Source organism: Falco punctatus, assembly GCF_963210335.1.
Source record: "Falco punctatus genome assembly, chromosome: 8".
Classification (NCBI taxonomy): Eukaryota; Metazoa; Chordata; class Aves; order Falconiformes; family Falconidae; genus Falco; species Falco punctatus.
Window position 1 is genome coordinate 43,319,560 of NC_137588.1, and position 21,000 is coordinate 43,340,559.

Genomic DNA, 21,000 nt, shown 5'->3' on the forward strand with positions numbered 1-21,000 from the left:
AGTCCTAGGGAGAAAGCTGCTACATTAGTGACGTTTAAATTATCCAAAATCAAAAGCGTTTGAAGAGCACCTTTCCTCCCTCCCTCATTTTCCTTTGCCTGCACATTTAGGCTGCAGTTCCTGGAGTGTAAAGAATGTGAGCTCTAGATTTCTCCTTTTTAATCTTTGGAGGAAAAAATAAGGAGATTAGATAAAAAATGTAAGTGAAGTTAAAATTCCTCCTTCGAAAGTCAGCAGCAGGAAAGAAAACAAAACCAAACCAAAACCACTATATTTACTATGACAAATATTAGCAAGCATTTTCTGGGATGTCCTTTTTAAAATAATGTGCAAAAGTTTCACAGACACTTAAACCTCTCTCTGAAGAAAAGTTGTCCAAGGTCTGTAAGTTTTCAGAATTTAAATTACTCAAAAATATTGCCTAATATTCAAGGCAGATTTATGATTCCTAAAGGAAAAAAAGAAAAAAGAAAAAGAGAAATCACATCCAACCCAGAAAAAAAAATCTATTTTCAGATATCCAGTTTCTACAGTCGACTTAACATCATAATGTTCCTGTTGTCAGAGTTACAAAGCACACAGGATTTATAACATGACAGAATTACTGTTAAAGTAAGACCAAAAGTGCATTTCAACATCTTCGTTTATTTGCTTTTGATCGATTGGTCTTTTTATCTTTCATAATACGGCAGTATGTGTTTATATCATTACTGTATATGAAAATACTGTATGCAGGAGATAAAGCCACCTGTTGTCGGAGTGCTTCAAGGCGTTTCTTTTTTTTCTCTTCTTCACGTGCTTCTTGAAGAGCCAGTTCCTTTTTCTCCAGCAACTGTCTTTCTAGTAATGCTTGTCTATACTTTACCCTGCAAAACAGAATACATACAAATGGAAAAAAAGGGGTCAACTGTAATTTTAGATTTCTGTTACGATATTTCAGTTTGAAAACTAGTCTGATGTTTTCTAAATCTATGTAATAATACTATGGTGGTTCAGCCGAACACCTGAAAAATGCAAAAAAAAAAAAAAAAAGCCTTTTCATTTGAATGTGTTATTTTTGTTGGAGTAGTTTGGTTTGGGGTTTTGGGGGGAAGCGGGTTTTGGGGAGATTTTTTTTTATTTATTTGGTTTTAGGGTTCTTTTCCCGTTTCTTTGTTTTAAATAACTTGGCTAACCTTTCAGGTTTCTTTTCTAGAACGCAGATTCTCTCCAGCATGCTTTATATAGTCCTGCTACCCTCCCCACCCCTCCTCCCCCCGCCACCATATTCTTTGCCAAGAAGAAATGTTCTCTGACATCTGTGTATGGCAGAAGAACTCCTTCCTATAACCCTTTCCATTAAAAGAAACATACCGCTCCCAATCTTGTCACTGGAAGAAGCAAAAAACCTTGAGAATTACATTCTTCTTCAAAAGGAAAAAAGTGAAAGTTAGCACAAGGAAACCTGAAACTTTATTGATGGCATTATTTTTGCTGGTCAATTTTTCGCAATTGGCTTTTATAGCCCTGATAGCACTACCATAACTGTATTTCCTAATAACTCTCAGTCCACTGCCAAACTGCTTCTTACAAAGCTGTGGGGCATTCTTTGTTATGTCACTTTTAGTCCTTATACAGGAGTTCCCATTGCCATGCTTTGCATTCAGAGAATTATCCTTCTTTTGCTCTTCAAATTTTAACTTGCCTTTAGAGATATGGAGAAGAAAGAGCTGCTTCAGCTGCAATAAAACATGTATTTTTATTTTCTTACTCTCAAAGTTTTAGTAAGCTCAAAGGATTCTATAACTTGTGCTATAAACTCCAAAAATCAGAACTAAATATACAGTTGGTAGCTAGAAAAGACCACTACATCAATAATCCAATAACAATTATCAGGACAAACAAATTTTTCCCAAGACAGTGGTACAAAGCTGCCTGACGGTGCCCCAGAGAGGCTCTCAGTTTCTTAAATTAGCCACTGTAGTTTAGGCAGATGAATGCTTACAGTAGTAATCTTCCAAAGTAATTTTGTTCCAGGGAAAAAGCCCCATCTTCCTTTCATATGAAGAAAAAATAATGAAAAGCAGATACTTATATTTTTCTGAAAACATGACAAAAATGTATTATACTGGAAACCTTTCATTCTGCTTGAGCTGACTACTATGATACATTTCTAAAATACTCCAGTTTATCAAATATGAAATTCAGTACCCTGGAAGCTTCTGTAAATTACCAAGAAGAAAAACTAAGGGGCACACATCCAGGTCTAATTTGAAACACGTTCTCTCTACTACAGAAGTTTTCATGTATGCAAGTAGAAACATTTTATGGCATTTCCACACCCCATTTGAACAGGTATACAATAATGTATAAGCGACTGCAATTGATGGCCAAAGTAACTGCTAGGCAGACCAGGGAAGAGCAAGGACTTTGCATCCTGATGAAGCATTTGCTGCTCCTAAGAAGAAGGTTCATGTTTCTGTGACTACGTTACTTTAAGAAGATCATCATCTTCCTCATGCTGGAGAGACCAAGGCCAGTATTAACAAAGATAAATTTTAATTGTCTGAGGGCAATGGCAGAGATGTGAAATCAACACTCAGGGAAGGCAGAGAACCTTGTAAATATGTATTCAATCGTACATTGTGTTCCTAATTCGGAACGTCCTTCCAATACTTTTATTAAAATGTTTACTTGAGCTGTGATTTCACAGTGTCCACATGCAGAGTTAGTTGTTGATTCTCTTTCACTCTATTACGTTTAGTAATATTTTAGCTACTATTTCTTCAAAGTAAACTTAATTTTGTAGAAAAGTTCAAAATTAGAATGTCTTAATACTCAATTTTGACTTTAAGTACCACAGTAAGTAACAACTTTAAGAAGTCACCGGCTGAAAAATGAGCTTAGCTGATTAGTTTCAGTAAAGCTACCTTTTTGAAGTATTGTGGGTACACATTTATGTAATTTTTGATAAGCATAATTTCACTAAAACTCTGCTTTCAGATGCTGCCTCATAAATATTCAAAAGGAAATAATGGACTACTAGGTTTATTATGAAAGCTTTAGCAATACTTTAAAAAATTGGGTTATAACGTAGGCAGCTTTTTTGCCCTGTATCACAACTTATCCTGTTCACTGTTGTCAGTTGAATAAATCTGACATAAACAGCTGGAAGCCTGATCGCAGTGGCTAGGGAGGTTTGCTGGTGTTTCCACCCGTGAGGCCGCAGCGATGCACGATGCCGCCAAGGCACGAGGCACCTGCGATAGCAAGTGCCTGACACGCTGATCAGATCTGCGAAGCAGCCGCTGGCTCCCACCCAGAGCCTCTGCCCCCCAGGCTGCGCTGCACGGCGGGGCAGGGGCGGGGGGCTCTGCGGGCCCCCCCGAACGCAAGGGCAGCCACCCTTGCTGTGGGCATCGACCCCAGCAACAGCCCTGCCTGCCCAGCCGCATGAACGGCTTCAACACCCCACGATTTGCCCACAGTTTTTCTGGATCCTTTCTGTTCTGTGTCCCCTCAGTGTGCAGCACTGATGAGAGAGCGGGAGGTTTTGGGGCAGTTGGTGAGAGATTTGCTTCAGGAAGGGGAAAAACTTGTGGCAGGGCAAGAGGGGAGGGAGGAAAGGCCGTCTGCACGCATTGCCAGGGAGGAGCTGCTGCAGAGAGCACAAGGGAAGGGAGAGATGTGAAACACAAGCACCTTTCCCCCCGGCATGCGATAAACAGAGCTGCATGGCAAGCAGCTGCCATCGCGCTGTTTCTGATGGTTAGTCAGACAAAAATCATGCAATGAGCAATCCTTTCCTTCCAACTCTCCCACCCCTGCCCTTTGAATTCAGGGCCAGGACTGGCAGCAGTACAGGTGCTGGGTGAAAATGCCTACAGATGCCTCCCACTCGCCGTCTCTCTGCAGAACAGGACTGTGCCAGTCTATTTCTCATAGACTAATTTCAAATATTTCTCATGAATGAAAATATCTGCGCAATTTCACGCCAATTTAATTCTCACCCTGCAACAATAATGCCATATCTATTGCTTGGGGTGGGTAGGTAGGATATGTTCTTTTACAATATTTCATGTATATTCAATCCATTCCATACCTAAGGGACCCGATGGAGGACCTGACTGAAATGCACTGCATGGATTAAAAAAGGGAGAAGTGGACTGTTAGCGACAGACAAACATCTGCCCTTGCAGATGCTAATTCTTGAAGCACAGTAAGACTCAAATGCAGTTCGTAATTCTTGATACCACACTAAAGAGATCTTATAATTCAGTGTCCTAAAGACATAGGCATGTAGACCTAACTTAAGACATGCAGAACAGCTGAACGTGTGATCCTATGGACATATAAAGGACTGAGGGCAGTAGATCTACATCTGTGCTTACTTCTCTACTTTCAGTGGGCCACATGCAAATGTATCTTGCCACCACTAACTTCTTACCCCCGACATAGTCCCACCAGCTACCCCAGCTTAATGGGGCTAAGTCAGACTAAACACCAGTAAAGACAACACACACCATTTATTTAGCACCTGCTGTGTTTCTGGAGTGTTTCTCTCTCTGGGGCTGTCATCTACTAAACCTTGTAATTTTTATTTAAAAAAGGATCAGAACTCTCAACTTTCCTGTTCAAATGTGGCCAGCCCAGACCTTTTACGATACACACCTGTAATGAGAGCTCTTGCTTGGACAGTTTTAGTCTCAGGTTCTTAATCTGAAGAAGTTCAAATCTGCATTTTCTGCATTATCAGCAAGCATCAAAATCAGTGAGAATATACAACACTCTAGGTAAGGAGGGAACCTCCACCTGTTTTAATAGCTGGGCCACTATCAGCAAACAGTACAGAATGAATGAGCGTAGAGGAAAGCAAAAAAGGATTTTGATTTTAGACTACTCGTTGGGGCATTTGACAGGATCTGGGCAGACCTGGTTCTTACCTCAGCCCCTGTAAAATGACTATAAAATGACTGTTGGTTAAAAAATTAATAAGAATAGACATCGTGCTTGGAGCAGAAATCACAGCACAATCCTCTTCCCCTCTCCCATGTTTCTGAGTGCAGACAGCATGGCTTCTTAGGATTTTGTGATGCACTCACTACTCTGGCCATCTTTCACTTGGTCAGCATCTATGGGAACTTACATAAACTTAAACCCATGGGGGTTTCGGCAGGTGCGGGCTAGCCAGCTGCTCTGCAGACAACAGTTCTAAGACACGCACTGAACATAAAGCTGCAGCTACCTAGGAACTTCCAGGCCAAAAAATGAAAGGTCCAGTCAGTTACATGTCTCCACTGTCAGATAGTTGCTAACCAGAGGAGCTGCGGAAGGCAAAGCTGGACTCAGTCACCTGAAATTCTACATCCAGTTTCAGATGCCTTTTAATCCTTTTCTTTGATCTGGTCATAGCTTTGGCTATTCAGCATCTTGCAATTACAAAGTGAGACCTGAATAAACACAGCACCAAAGTGATAATTTTCTTTTTTATAAATCTGATTACTTAATTTTAAATTAATTGTAAAAGCAATTCAGGATAAGAGCAGACCATTTTTTAAGTTTCTTATTGTACCTATTAGAAATTCTATGCACTATCCAGAACGTATCTTGTACTTGAAATAGCCAGTCAGCTCAGGATCCAAAAATCTCTTCCTTTCCCCAGAAAGCCTGAAAACGTGTCAGATCAGAAATGTGGTACTGGCTTGTGCCATGATCATGGCACAACGCCTGTGTCATTATCAGTTCTGCAAAGACTCAAAACCAATTTATGTGCTGCAACAGATGAAACGTGTAAGAATACTACTAGTTCATACAGGACTCTAGTTCCACGCTGCGAAACCATTATGCCAGTGTGTCTACCTTAGTTCAGTACAACACATTTTAAAATGCCTTATACCATGCTTGTAGCACTACAGCACCTAATAACAGTAACATCTCTCTGCCCTTCTTTGATTAATGTTTCCGTAGGCTTTGAAGATGAAAAGCATTAAGTAATTTCAAAGAATTATTAATCTACACAAACAGTAAGCATTTTTCTTTAAACTGCTTTATTTTGTGCAGTACGCCAATTCTGGGAAACATAATGCTAAGCACTTACCAACTTCTGATTCATAATAGCCTGAAGATGTGATTACTTCCTTCCTGCATTCCTCAATGAACTGTGCCATTCCCTTATATTTTATTCTGCAACATTTATTAGCATAACAAAAGAACATGCTTCTTTTGCTATGAGCTAGAATTGTTGCAGGTATGTTTAAGGGAAGGTATAAATATATTTGTAGCATAAAGATACAGACATTTCAATTTAGCTGTCAGCAAGTTATCACAACAAAGTAAGATCAAAGTAGCGTTTCCCACAGAATGCTTAAGACCAAGTTTAATATTCTAATGCCAATGGTACTTTAACCCTATTTTAATTACATATCTGGTCTATGCAGTTTGGTGGGTCCCTCCATGAGAAGAAAGGTAAGCCTCTGAATTGAGAGCAATTATAACCAGACTACATACAGGGGGTTTTATGCTCCTCTGTGGCAGAGGAACTCCTCTATGAAATCAAGTATTTCTTCAACAGGTCATTGAAGGCCACGTTCTGCAACAAAGACTTGGCAAGGATTCAAATGTTAGCAGGCTGAAGTCCTAAATTACATCAAACAGGTGAAAAGTATCTACAACTAGATGAACAGTTTAAAACCTAAATTCTCTAAAAGAATAATAAACACCTTTGAGGCTGTTAAGTGCTTAATGTGCTCCTCTTGCTTGGCTCTCAAAAAACCAAACGTGATTATAAATAATTTTTCAAAGTGGGAATTTACCCAGCTACAATTAAAAAACCACAAAGGGAGCTGGTTTTAACGTGTGTACCCTATTGTGATTACAGCAGTTTAGCACTTACAAAGGTCTAAAGCTTTGATGGATATGAATTAATTCAAACTAACAAATAAATTGCATCCAGGATACAATCATGACGCAGCCTTAGTGTATAGACTAAGTGTATAGACTGGGATAATGGCCAAAAAGGAATACAAAAAAATTACTTATCTCTTAGAAAGTTGGGACATAAAAGCAAATTAGGTTATAAGACATTCCTATTGACACTATAGGCATTCACATTTAATTTCTTTTACCTTTCTCTGTCTTTAACTGCTTGTTCAGCCATTAATTTTCTTAACTCCTTCAGATGTTGTAGATCTTTCTCTTCCTGTTCTTGCCACTTGAGCTGTTTCTCAGCCTGGTACTTCTTCACCTAGAGTTTGAACAAATACAGTAAACAAAGTAACAATCATTCACAAGCCAAACAATACAATCATTAGGTAGTGAAAACAAAGAAAATAAGATAAGCATTCAGTTAAAGAAAATCCAGCATTGAATTTTTAAGAATAAAATTTATCTTTTAGAATAGTATGGGCTAACAAAAGTTTTATTAGGAGAAGAACCGGGTGTGGAGCCCCCACAACAGAAACAGTATAATCAGACCGTGGAAACAAATTTGAATATTACTTTCAACTGCAAACTAAAGACTACTACTTTCATTTGCTCCTTCCTTTCCTACTTTGCCATCAACACCTTCAACTGTGCTGCTCGTGTGAGGGAATGTTCCTTGAGTGAACATCTCCCAGGTTAGCTCAGACAACTGGATCCACACCAGCCTGGTTCGTTTTGGCTGGAGAGCCTGATGAGGAACAGGGAGAAGCACATGAGTGCTCCTGATGTAAGTATGAAGCCTTTCCAAAGCTGAGCGAGAAAGAAAGGCCTTGAGCAGGATGGTGAAATCTGAGCAGGGAAGTTTACCTGAAAAGTATGAGGGGGTTTTGCACGTAAAATGAGGAACTGGGATTTAAAGTAAATATTGCTGAAGTGAAACTCTGAATTCTCCACTTGAATAAATTCTACAGGATTCTGTTCCTAAAACCAGGGCAGGTCTTCAAGGACAACTGCTGGAATTTGCAGCAAAGCTGTAATTCCCACTTTGCCATGACATACATTACAAATCACAGAAGCATAGAACCATATAAGTTGGAAAAGACCTTTAAGATCATCCAGTCCAACCATAAACCTAACACTGCCAAGTCCACCATTAAACCATGTCCCGAGTGCTGCCATTTTGAATTCACTGACCAAGCAGCATTAAGTTTCCAAAATTTCAAATACAGCTGGAAAAACAGAGAATGGAAGCTTTAGAAAAAGATGCAAAAATCTAAGAAAATCTTACTAATTTTAATATAAATCTAAGAAAATCTTAAGAAATTTAATGTAAAACTAAGAAAACATTAATTATAAAATTAATTATAAAAGCAATTGAAATGATACCTCCATAATCTGTTGGTTTTATATTTAAATGCATAAAGTTCCTCTGAAGGTCTGAGAACTTATTCTACCTCCCAAAACACAGGTAATTTCTTATAATGAGATTATTTATGGAATCATCTCACATCGGAAAAATTTCATGAAATGGCAACAAAAACAACTTCTGTATCATCCACTGAACTATATGGAATTTAAGCCTCTTTTGGAAATTCAGTTGAAATGACAGTCAAGATACCATCCTTTTTATCAGAATGGTTTGGGCTGGAAGGGACCTTAAAGCCCACCCAGTTCCCAGCCCTGCCCCGGGCAGGGACCCCCCCAGCCCAGGCTGCTCCCAGCCCCATCCAGCCTGGCCTGGAGCACTGCCAGGGATGGGGCACCCACAGCTGCTCTGGGCAGCCTGGCCCACCGCCTCGCCGCCCTCACGGGGAGAGGTTCTTCCTGATATCTGACCTGCATCTGCCCTCTCTGCGCTCAAAGCCACCCCCGTGCCCTGTCACACGTGCCCCTGTAAGAAGCCCCCCCCCAGCTTTCCTGCCGGCCCCTTCAGGCGCTGGGAGCTGCTCTAAGGCCCCCCCGGAGCCTGCTCTTCTCCAGGCTGAACAGCCCCAGCTCTCCCAGCCCGGCTTCCCAGGAGAGGGGCTCCAGCCCCTGCCCATCTCCGTGGCCCCCGCTGGGCTCGCTCCCACAGCTCCGTGCCCCCCTTATGCCGGGTCCCAGAGCTGGAGGCAGCGCTGCGGGGGGGTCTCAGCAGAGCGGGGCAGAGGGGCAGAGCCCCCTCCCTCGCCCTGCCGGCCCTGCTGGGGGGGCAGCCCAGGCACGGCCGGGGCTCTGGCTGCGAGCGCCCATGGCTGGGTCGCGCTGAGCTTCTCGCCCACCGACACCCCCAGGTCCTCCTCCGCAGGGCCGCTCTCAGCCCAGTGCATCTGTGAGCAAGCTCCTGCATCTGTGCTTGGCACTGCCCTGACCGTGTGCGGGAGCTCGCACGATATGATTGACTTTGTGCAGAAAACCCTTTAACTATCACGATTTAGAATAAAACAGGTCTTCCAAACAGTGCTTATATTTCAGCACTCCCAATCTATAAGCCAAGCATTTCTTTATATAGGCGATTTTCTACACATGAAGGACATGAAAACAAGAATGGCTATAACAATATTTCTTAGAATGCTTTTATTTAATATTGTTTGGAATACGTATATTTATGAAGTAAAACTAACTCGTTTGCAGTTAGTTACTCCATGTCTGTATTCCACATTGCCTGAAGGCTTTCTCTTAAACTCTAATTAGGGACCAGCAGATATTTCTGAAATTCCGTATTTAAATATATAGGGGAAAAAATCTGATCTGCAGTCCAAGAGAGCACACATCGCATTGGTATTTAAGATTTAACGTCATTCTACCCATTCTCAGGTTTGGAAGTACTTGACGCACCCTGCCTAGATTACAAACCAGGCAGAGCAAAGGCATTTCTTTCACACTGATCACGGATCCGTTACATATTCTTCTGGCTGCCACAGAACCCTGACCAGAAAAGCAGCTGCAGTATTGGGTTAGCAGCCCTTCCTAAGGCTCTAAGCTGTGACATGCTCAAATGAAACGTACAGACCGCTGACCTCACACAGCTGCTGCTCCATCTGTGCACAGGCAGAGGGCTGTTCTATACAGACATTCCCCACAGGCCAGAGGAAAGTGGAAAGTTCACAAACCCAAAATATTTACACATAAAATGAACATCCTGGTGGTTAGGTCAACACAGCCTCCCCAAACCTCTTCCCTTCCCCTGGCTTCAGAGCCACCTGCCACTATAAACCTCGCCCCAGCAAAGACAAATAAGCAGAATAAGTTGCAACAAAGGGAAAAGCAGCAAAGCCTCATTAAAGAGGGGCTGCCCCTCTCTCAGTACCCATTCCAGTGCTGGTGGAGAGACCACACCATCTCCCAGTCACACAGCCCAACTCAGACAACTTATGCATTATCCCTACCGGTCAAAATTTCATCATATCTCTCCCTGAAAGCATACAGAAGATGGATGCAGACACCAAACACAGAAGTTCTGCCTTCATTTGTTATTTTATAACTTTAAATCCAGAATGTAACAACATAAATCCAGAACAGATACCAGGAAACATACGTCAATGTGAAAAAAAATAAGATCACATACATGATGAAGTTTTGTAACACAGTGCACATAGACATAATCTGGAAAATTCCCCCTTTGCCTTTTTGAAGAGGTTTATACCTAAAAAGTTCACCAACACTATCTACAATAAGCCAATTAAAGGTAAAGGCAAAACCAATACTGATTTAAATTGAGCCAAGATGTCTCTGAAAGTGCATGACTTGCAAACCCATAAATACAGCTTTCTCAACTTTTGAACTTGAAATGACAGTCTCAAATACTACAGAAACATATAAGGATTAATAAAACAAATTAAAATAAGGATAAAACCATGAGCTGGACCTCACAGCTGAGGAGACAGGACCAGAGACCTCTTGAGGTCCTTTCCAATCTGAACTTTTCTGATTTGCATGCAAAGTGAGAGTATTCTGTGTATTTTGAAGGAAAGGGAAGCATCTCTTGAAACTGACTTTTGGACAGTTATTTGCAGTTTTTCTAACTATACGATTTAGCGTAGCTTAACAGAAAGATTGTGCTCTGCCAAGAATGTATATTTTATCTTCAAGATAAAATGAAGAAAAATAATAACATCAGGTGACCAAGGTAAGTAGATACTTCTTCAGCTAGAGAAGGAACTGGATACATGCAATATGCAAATGCAGTAATGAGCAAGAAGAATGAACTCACAAATAAAATCAAATCAATTTGAGATTAGGCAGCTTTTCAAATGTTGGCTCTGAGGACTTGTAGCAATGAGAAATAATGAGGGATAACAGTCTCTACCTGGAGACAAGGCGGCTTCAGAAGCTTCAGCTGCTTTTCTCCAGGTAGCCTTTTCAGTCAAGTGCTCCTTTGCAGATTTGTTGATATAACCAAATTCAACGGCTGTGCAACCTACCACCAGGAATACAACAAGCCACAAAAGCTTCTTCTCATGACCCATTTGCCATGGCATCAAAGCCTATTTCTTTGGACAAAGCAAGGAAAAGATACTGGAGTGCTATAAAAAAATATAGGGAAATTCCAAGTAGTGCAGGAGTTTACTTTCATTCCTCTGCTAAGGCAGTCAGTTTCACCCACCTGCAAGTCACTTATTTTGCTATGCTATAGATTCTTTTCTGCTTTTCCTAAGTGTTGTGAATTGTTTCAGTAACAACTTAATCAAATTGCTGTAAGTATGGACAGTTTTGTGTTTGTTTTCCTGCAAGGTGTATCACTGCAATAGACACCACTACCAACACAAGGACCCATCAAGTTCTAGTGTGTCTAACTGGCCATTTTGTAGTGCCATCAGTAAATGTTTGCTCCCAGTAAGATGTTACACAGAAACATGGCAGATAAAGACAAGAACGCAAAATCTAAAGAGAAAACATGGTAACATATCTAAAGATTTTTTCTTCCTTCTTTTGCACAAGCTTTCTGTAGCATGACACATATTGATGCCACTAAAGCCTTCATACGCATCATGGAAACACTCTATCTGGAACAGTTTAGCCTTGTTTTCTTAACTCGGCTTTGAACTGGCATGTTACAAGAGCACAGCTTTTAGTAACCCTTCTTGCAACCATGTTAACACAAGTAGTCCCATAGCAATAAAAGAGACTGTTTACCCATCAGCACTTGAAAGACAAAGCAATATGAATCTATGACATTCTCCAGCTTATTTTTTCCAGAAATAATTCTGCAGCCTTAACAAACAGGCTACAGGTGAGTTGGACCCACCATAAAAAATAATCAGAAAAGGAGGTAAAGTTCTGAAAAAACAACCTCCTGGATTTTTGCCATATCATTTAAATAAAAAGGTCAACACAAATACACGTGACACAGCTTGATTTTCTAAAAGCATTATGTTCATTACATGGATTTCTGATTTTCCATTAAGTTGAAGTTTAGACTTATGCATCAAAGCCGTTTCCCAAGGAGTCACCACATATGTACTTACAATAAAGTAACAGACTTCTGACACCCTGAAAGGGTTAACATTACCATTGTGCTTCAGGCTTACTTTTAAGGCCCTTGTGCTGCAAAGTGCAGCGCGCTATCCTGCAGACAATATACTGTAAGGCTCATTTGCTGCATTGCAGCATACTTAACTGCAGCAGTGGAAGCTTTCATAGTCTGCCACATTGCTAAAAAGCACAAATCTGTAAGCATTAGAAATCCAGTAGTGCCTCTGCGCTGAGTTTTGTGACACGGAGATAGTCGCATACACTTAATTGTTTATGCTTTTTTTTTTTTTTAAGAAAAAACATAACAAAGTAACACAACTGATGTGTAGCGACAGGCATCTTTAAAGCTAAACTGGACAGTAGCAAGATTCAACTAACCATTTGCTTTTCTCTATACTTACACTAAATACTTTACAAGAATACATGGTAGTGAGATCAGTTAAGGATTTTAAAGTCAGTTGTACACATTAATATATGCAAAATTGTATAAAATTTCTCATACTTTCTCTTTCTCCTGAGCTCTATGAATCATTTCCCGTTCTTTCTGTAGCCTTTCTTCCTCATCTTTCTTTTCTTTTCTTCTGGCAGCTACAGCAGCTTCTCGTTCAGTAGCCTCTTCCTGCTGGGCTTTCCACTGGAGAACCTGGAAGAGACAGTGGAAAAGACAGTTCTGCAGCCGACTTGTGTAACACTGCGATCCAGCCCAGCCAAGCCGAGGCTGGGAAGGAAACCCACGTAAACCATTTACAAACTTAGACTTACAATCTTATCAGCAACACATAATCATTTAGTAAGCACCACCTTCCCGCATGTTAATGTGTGATTCACAGCTGACTGCCATAATACGCAGTAACATCACGTATGAAAAGACTTGAGGTGAAATTGCCAAAACCACCTCAGTAACATCAGGTCTTTAAATTCCCCTCCAGCGCTTAGACTTTCAATAACATGTAAATCTCTTAACGAACCTATGAACAAATGGAGAGCAAGGCTAACCCACAGGAGTCTGCTTGCGCCCTTCAACTCAGGCACTTCTGTGACAGCGCGTCGGCCGGGGCTCTGGACACCAGTGACAGACACCTCCCCTTTGCCAGCTTTCAAACTGTGCAAAATTTACCTTGGTGTTGTCAAGATCAGGTGTATGCTCATCTGTTTCACACTGGTTTCAATGAGATTAACGATGTCTCCTTTCTGTTGGCTTGCCAGCTCTTGATTTGTCAAGTGCCAACAGCACTCTGTATTCCTCAAAGGAACAAGCATTCCAGCCATTTTTCACCTGGTTTTCTATACTACAGTAAGTACTTTAATACTATGATATTATAATACTTGGTTTTTTCCACCTTTACTGGATTGCACTGTGTGCATAAACTCTGTTAATCCTTCTGAACACCAATCCTTCACAAGCACAGAAATCCAGCACTGCCTGTGGTCTGAGGCTCTCAACAAGTTGCATCTCTGAGTGATGCCGTGGGTGCCCCCCTTCTCTGCTTAAACAACAATTATATTTTGTTCTCTTGCAAAGTGTCCCAACAGACTAAACACTGCTGTGACTTGTCATGTAGCACAGGCAAAAAATAATTACACAAAGACAGCATGACGTTTTACAGTGGTTGTAAAATTAAACTCTCTCTTTATTAAAAGATTCAAAGACAGCTTGTTAAAGAGATACTCTGCCTGTAATGAATGCCATGTGTACACAGACTAACCAACAATTACTTTTGTCTTCTGCAACCCAAGTTTATCTTTACAAGCTCTATGCAATTTCCCACCATACCCAAGCATAAGCATTAACTGATGTGTTTCCATGTTTTCATTAAAACTACTCTGTTTTGGGATTCTTCAAGCAACTTTCATTTACACTGTTATTCTCTCAGAGGACATACAACTTTTCCCAGCTTCAACTCCATCCCCAAAGCTAAGAATAATGATTTAGCTGAGCATTAAACTCTTTTTAACCTCTTTTCTTCCATTTTTGTAACTAATTCTCAGTGGAGGAGGCCTGTCCATAACTGTGTTTCACCTTCTGAAATCTCCTTTCTCTCCTTTCCAGAACAGAAACAAAAAAGCTAGGAAACAGCCATCTTCACCTATCAGATGTTTTACAAGAAGAGAGCGAGGGCCCAAGTCAAAAATTATCCCTGTGACTAGGAAAATGTAGGCAGCTAGGGAAAAAAAAAGGCACAAGATCCTGAAAACCCAGACCTTTCTACTTCCCTCCCTCTTCACCTTGTTTGGACAATGCTACTAATTATTTTACAGGGCAGTGAGGTAGAAACAGGGATAATTTTGTATGTGCCAGCAAGTATTAATGGCACTGAATGAATGTCACAAAACATAGTGTGATGGTTGGCAAGGAGGGAACATAAAAGCGTGCACATGGAAACTGCAGCCAGGCATGGATGCCTGAATATATGCAAGAGGGATGAATTAGGATGCATACATGCAAACTGCACTTGTCCATATGCATTTGAGTGTGCAGGAATGTCATGGCTGACAGCACAGAAACAACTCTTGGTTTTTTTAGCTATTCTTACAAAATTGTTTCAAACTGGAATTCAAGCTTGTGCAGTATGCAAAGAAAAAATAAAAATGTTACTGCAGTGTTCCTTAGCACAGATGTTACTCCTCATGTATGATCTTTCTCCTCAGAATTTTGAAAATGTTCCCTTAACAGGATTATATACATATCTGATATTGTAACAACAACAACAATAATATTGTTCATGAAATATGTAATTGGTAGAGCTTCTTTGGTAGTGGTCAAAATACCTTCTTGTTCCCCAAAAGAAAAAAGCACAAACCTCACTCCCCTCAAAACCTTTAACCTGCCAGTCAGAGACATGCTAAGTTTTTAGAAGAACTGGGGAGCACACTGAACACTTGTGGGGCACACAGAACACCTGTTCTTCCCCCACCTCCCAATTCCCCGTTAGTTAGAAGTGACATATTAACATAAATAACCCTTAGACATAAGTACTGTAATATAAATAGCTCTAAGAATCTGCATTAAATCATTTCATTTTTTTCAGAAAAGAGAACTAAACATGACTGGTCCCACTTGAATATATACTGCATATAAATAATTCACCTGAATTTCCCCAAAACAGGTTATTAGAAGAAGTACTGGGCAAAATTTTTTCCTAGCAGGTTTTCCCCCAGTAATTACCATGCTTTTGGTCATCCCAAATACATTAATGAATTCAAGCAGTACGTTCCAAATAATTCCCAAATTTTTATTTAATGACTTGGATTAATCAAGACTGCCATATCACAGCATAAATACCTTGAGCCCTCTTACCCAGGCTGTGGGAGATCCACATTCAATTCTTAATTCTATAAAAAGGAATACGGAGTCATATTTATGGTTAAAATTACTCCAGGTTGCAGAAAACAGAACCAAAGAGCTGAGGTTGGAAGGGACTTCTCAAGACGGTCTAGGCCAACTCCCTGCTCAAACAGGCTCAGCTAGGTCCATGGCAAATAGAGGTTTACATATCTCCAAACAATGGAGGCTCCACAACCTCTCTGGCCAACATGTTCTAGTGTTTATCCACTCTCTCAGTAGAAAAGTGATGGATGCAATGGAATTTCAAGTGTTTCAGTTTGTGCCCGTTGCTTCTCATCCTGTCACTGGGCACCTCTGAGAAAAGGTGGCTCTGTCCCCCTGGCACCCTCTCTCTGGGTGTTTACGCCCATCAGTGAGATCCCCCCGAGCCTACCCTTCTGCGAGCTGAGCAGTCCCAGTGCTCTCTGCCTTTCCTCATAGGACAGGTGCTGCAGACCCTTCATCTTAATGGTCCTTTGCTGGACTTGCTCCAGTAAGAAAGAAATAACGACACACTTTTTGAAGCAGGGACCTGTATCCACCTGTCCTCAAAATTAAGAAGAACATTTCATTTTCAGACTAGCTTGAACCAGGGTCTTTTCGTTCCTTGACACTGTAGCTGTTCCACTTGAAAATCACCAAGAAGCAGAAGAGCGTCTCTCTTCCAGTGTCCAGACATTCCCCTGGGAATGTCTCCTCTGCTGTCCACTGTCTTTTCTTTTACATTAAAGAGTTACTCTGGTGCAGAGAGGAACACATTTTCTCTATAGTTCAGTCCTCACTCACATCATTCTCCTGGATCAGTTCCCACAGTCAGTTCTGGGACTTGAGTCCTTCTCTCCTATCATCTGAGCTCATATTTCCATAAGTTTGTTCAGAAGTTAAAATCATGAAGATGAAAGCAGTTGCTGTAAGATTTAAGCAAGTTCCAAGAAAAAGAAATATGCACTTAGCTATGTTTTTAGGCATAACAGAAATGCATTTTCTTGAGGAAGATGCAAAACAAAGAAAAAGGACAGGACCACCTTTTCTCAGAGGTGCCCAGTGATGGGATGAGGAGCAGGAAAAGAGCGGGTAAGAGGATCTAACATGCTTTCTTGGGAGAGTTGTCCGAACTCTCCCAAGTTCTGAAGACTGCCGCTGAAGAGGAGGAATAGCCAAGTATAAGCAGCAAGACGTATTCAGACCTTTATTTCAGGGTTTTCTAGAGATCTGACACTGCTAACAAATTCAGCATTAGACAAGGTCTAAACAGCTTGCTTCACTTGGAAATAATGAAAATGAATAAATGAAGACTCTAAGCAAAAAAATGCTATGTAGCAGAGGTTTATTAGACACCCCACAGGGGAAGCCAGCAGATTTGGGCCTATTGCATGCATAGGAATGACAAACTTGTTCATTCTAAGCCATGCAAGAACAAGAATACCATCAAGCAGGCAAAGACATCCATAGCAGCTCCACATCTGGGCCTGGTTTTGGCTGGAGCACAGTTAGTTTTCCTCACAGTAGCTGGCATGGGGCTATGTTTTGGATCTGTGCTGGAAAGAGCGTTGATAGCACAGGGATGTTTTAGTTATCGCTGAGTGGTGCTTGCGCAGCCTCAAGGGCTTTTCTGCCCCTCACCCCTCCCCACCAGCGAGCTGGCTGGGGGGCACAAGGAGCTGGGGGGGACACAGCTGGGAAATGAGTGTTGAGAACAGAACTGGCCCAGCAGAGCCTCTGTCAGGACGACAACTGATTGAAGGAAATCAAACAACAATAAAGCAGTAAGCAGATACAGATGCTCACCTAGTCTGAAATCACCTCAAGCCTCCTTACTCATTCATTTTGGTTATCAGTCGTTTGCATGGCATATGTTACGCGCCAATCTCATGGCAGGCCTTAATCACTTTCCCTAGTTATTTTCACACAGCTCTTCTGTCAAATCCATTTAATTCAAGTCAGAAATCAATATTGGGGCACAAACTAGATTTTTCAAAAGGTCTTATACAAACAAGTGAGCATAACCAAGCACAAAATATGTAACTTCACTCAGGTGCAAAACATTAATCATGCCATGAGGTTCCCCAGCCAAAATTCTGCGCATATCTCCACTACCTTCTACAATGCTATCTACGCTGCCCTAAATCACTATTAAACACACCTATTTACTCAGTGGGTAGAATCTGCTTTCCATTTTTATCTAGTTAGTTTTCTTGAATGCATGAGCCCATTGCCAATCAAGAAAATGGGTAATAAGAATGACAGAAGGAAGGACAGTTTCATTGTAATATACTTTCCCATTTATTCTTTTCTGTAGGCAGTAAGTATATGGAGTTAGTTCAGATTAACCTTGCCCCACCCTCACCCACCCCCTTTATCTAATCCATGCCTTTTCATTAAGGCAAAAGAGGAATCACTTCCTTTAAAAGTGACTCATAATTGCAACAAAAAAGGAAAAAGTGGTAAAAACTGGAAAAGCACTGTTTTCAAAATATTTATAAAATGTGATTCAGTAGGTTGGCATTATGCCACGTCTTCCCCACATGAAGAGTTACCATATAGGATAAAAATTTCTTAACAAAGCTGAGCCAAATTAAAGTGTTCTATTATGTAAGAAATACCAAAAATTAGGAATTAAACTGCTGATGTCAATATATTTCACTTTTTTAAACCACAAACATGAAAACATCTCTTTGCTAGAGAATAGTTTCAGTTCCACAGCCTCAACTTATTTTGTGGGCCAGCCTGCCTATAGAGGGGAACTTCTCAAGGGAGTACCGTCCACAGAAGATGGCAGGGGCCAGAATGAAAAGATTCCCAAACCAAACCCTGTCCGTACCATCATGGGTTCAAAAATTAGGAACTAGACTATCTTAATTCAGTAACAAAGGATATAGTAGACTGCCTTTTATGGAAACCCAGCCTGTATCTGTATGTACCTTGCAAACTACACTTCACTTTGTACAACACACGGCACTGTGGGAACCCAATCTTATCTGAGAGCTGTAAGCACTGCTGCAAAACAAGTAACAACAAAGGGCGGGCAGTGAAATGGAGCGTAATAACTGAGCAGTCTTTGTGGCATGCATTTCCATCCTTTTAATATTGTGCTGTTTAAAAGTGACTACCTGATGCTGAATTTCCAGTATTCTTACAATTTAAGCTTTTCAAGAAAACCCACTATATTCATCAGGTTTTTACTCCAGAGGTAGTATCATGCAGGCCTGAAGAACAAAAACATATCCTGAACAATAATCCCGATTCACTAAGGCAGTAATCTGGGTCCTCAGAATGCACACACAGAAAAAATTAATGTGTTCTTGATTGCATTCTTTCATTCCTACGAGTGCAAAATCAGAAGGGTAGAGTTTACTGTGTCAACAGTAAATGTTCTCTTTAAATATTAAAAAAATCTTAGTAGTTAAACTAATATTGAAAGTACACTGAAAACTGGATCCCCTATTGCCTGTTTCACAAAGCAGCTTACATTTTAGCAGTACAAGCACTGCCAACATCAAGTTCTGCAAGTTTTTAATTACAACACGCATTTCAAGTATATTTCACATTTCATGTATTATTAGAGTAGCTTTTGCCAAGTGAATCATTAAATTGCTGTACCGAACAGAATGCATATATACCTATTTTCAGTTCGTTATTTCAATATTGCGTATTACAATAAAGTACACTACAAACTAATTAAAGTAATAAATTAGTTCTTTCACTCTAACATCTGAAGAGTAATAATGTATTTACCATGTACTTAATGCTACAGATACATCTCTCTTAATGACAAAAAAACTTTTGAGAGACTTCACTTGGGAATTCCCACTAAATTAGCACATGGTAACACCGCACCATCAAGGTTTTCTCTTTAAGCAATGCTGACTACATTATAAACCGATCTTGAAGCTGCCTCGAGTGACACGAGAATCAGCATCAAGCTCCTTCTGGCAGCTAAACTGCCTAGCTAGGCAAACAGCAACACAGGACAACTGGCTGATGTAGAGAGGGTCTGCACAGCAAAGGTCACGCAAGGAGTAAAACTAGCTTTTGGAAACTGAGGCAAAAGTACACTACAAACCAAAGGGACATAAAATGACCAGGTGGAACAGCGTCACAAAATGACTACACAGAGCTCCAGATCAGTATTCTCACAGGGTACACTGTGCTACACAGTTATAATAAGCTGCTAGAATTCAAATTCAGAATTCCTAATAATCATTTGATAAAGTCAGTATTGTTTGTCATAACTAAAGGCATAAAAAGAAAATCCTCTGATATCCCCACGTGGACTCTCTCTAGCTCACTCTTTCGACCTTATAAAATGACCCCATCCCAATACACCTTCAGAATCTCCCAGAGCTTTATTCATCTCTGAAACATTTCTGCACACCTTTCCTTATTTTTATTATGGTTTGCAGGTTTTTTCCTTCTTCAAACTGTCCACAACTGATTCCAAGAATGCCTGGGAAAAAATTTAGAGGGTCTCCTCAAGAAAAATAACTTCACAAAAAAGATGCTACATAGCAAAAGTACCACCACAAAATCTGAGTAAGTTGCAGAAGCACACCACAGAATGCTATTCCAGCACTGGTAAAAGAACTGGCATTTTCATGGTGGCATCACCGTGCAACTGAAAACAAAAGCAGCTGCAGCAGTCAGGGTTGCGTGGTCAGAAATGTTGAAACACGATTACAAGATGACTAGAGATTCAAATATTATTTCAAGGAATAAAGTATAAAGAAATAATTAAATATTTTAAAAATCCTACCCATAAAACAAGGAACCACAGAATGCATCTACATACGTATGTCCACAGCTCTCACTGCTTGGTCCGCAAAGCTGGTAAAGGAGTAGCCGTGAAGTGTTACTCGATGTTTCACAACTGGGCCAGCACAGACACCTAAGTTTAAAGTTACATTGTGCACAACATCTGAGCCAAAAACTGGTATAAGTAGCAGTAAGATTCCTGTTGTGTGGCAACGCTCCACATGAGGGTACTGAAGGTACCCTCGAAAGCAGAGAACAAGTTCAGCAGCTTTTTGGCTTGCCCAGCTAGAACCCAGGCAGTCCTTCACAACCCTGAAATCAGCCCTGGAAAGGATGAGCGCCAAACTGCATGGGAACTGGCATCTGCTCCCTTTCCTTCCACAGGATTATTCAGGCTGGAGTCCTCTAGGTCATCTAAGGCTTTCCTACAGCTACTTACACTGTGCTCATATGGAGCTCTGAAGAGAGAGGAAGCTTGGAATCAAGAGTCCAAAAGCACAGCAAGACATGTCTGCAGTTAGATAACCAGACTGATCTACTTCCATGGCCAGGATCAGCTCCTCTCCTTT

General features: G+C 40.7%; 1 protein-coding gene across 3 annotated transcripts in view; it reads right to left on the minus strand.

Annotated features, from left to right (window-relative positions):
* CCDC148 (coiled-coil domain containing 148) overlaps nt 1–21,000 on the minus strand; it is a 78,880-nt gene that overhangs the window by 7,990 nt on the left and 49,890 nt on the right. For all 3 annotated transcript variants that reach the window (XM_080398682.1, XM_080398681.1, XM_080398680.1), the window contains 3 exons: nt 12,857–12,997; nt 7,104–7,222; nt 749–866 (listed from right to left, as the gene is read on the minus strand). In XM_080398682.1, coding sequence (XP_080254808.1) covers nt 749–866; nt 7,104–7,222; nt 12,857–12,997 — 378 coding nt within the window. The remainder of the gene's footprint in view (nt 1–748; nt 867–7,103; nt 7,223–12,856; nt 12,998–21,000) is intronic.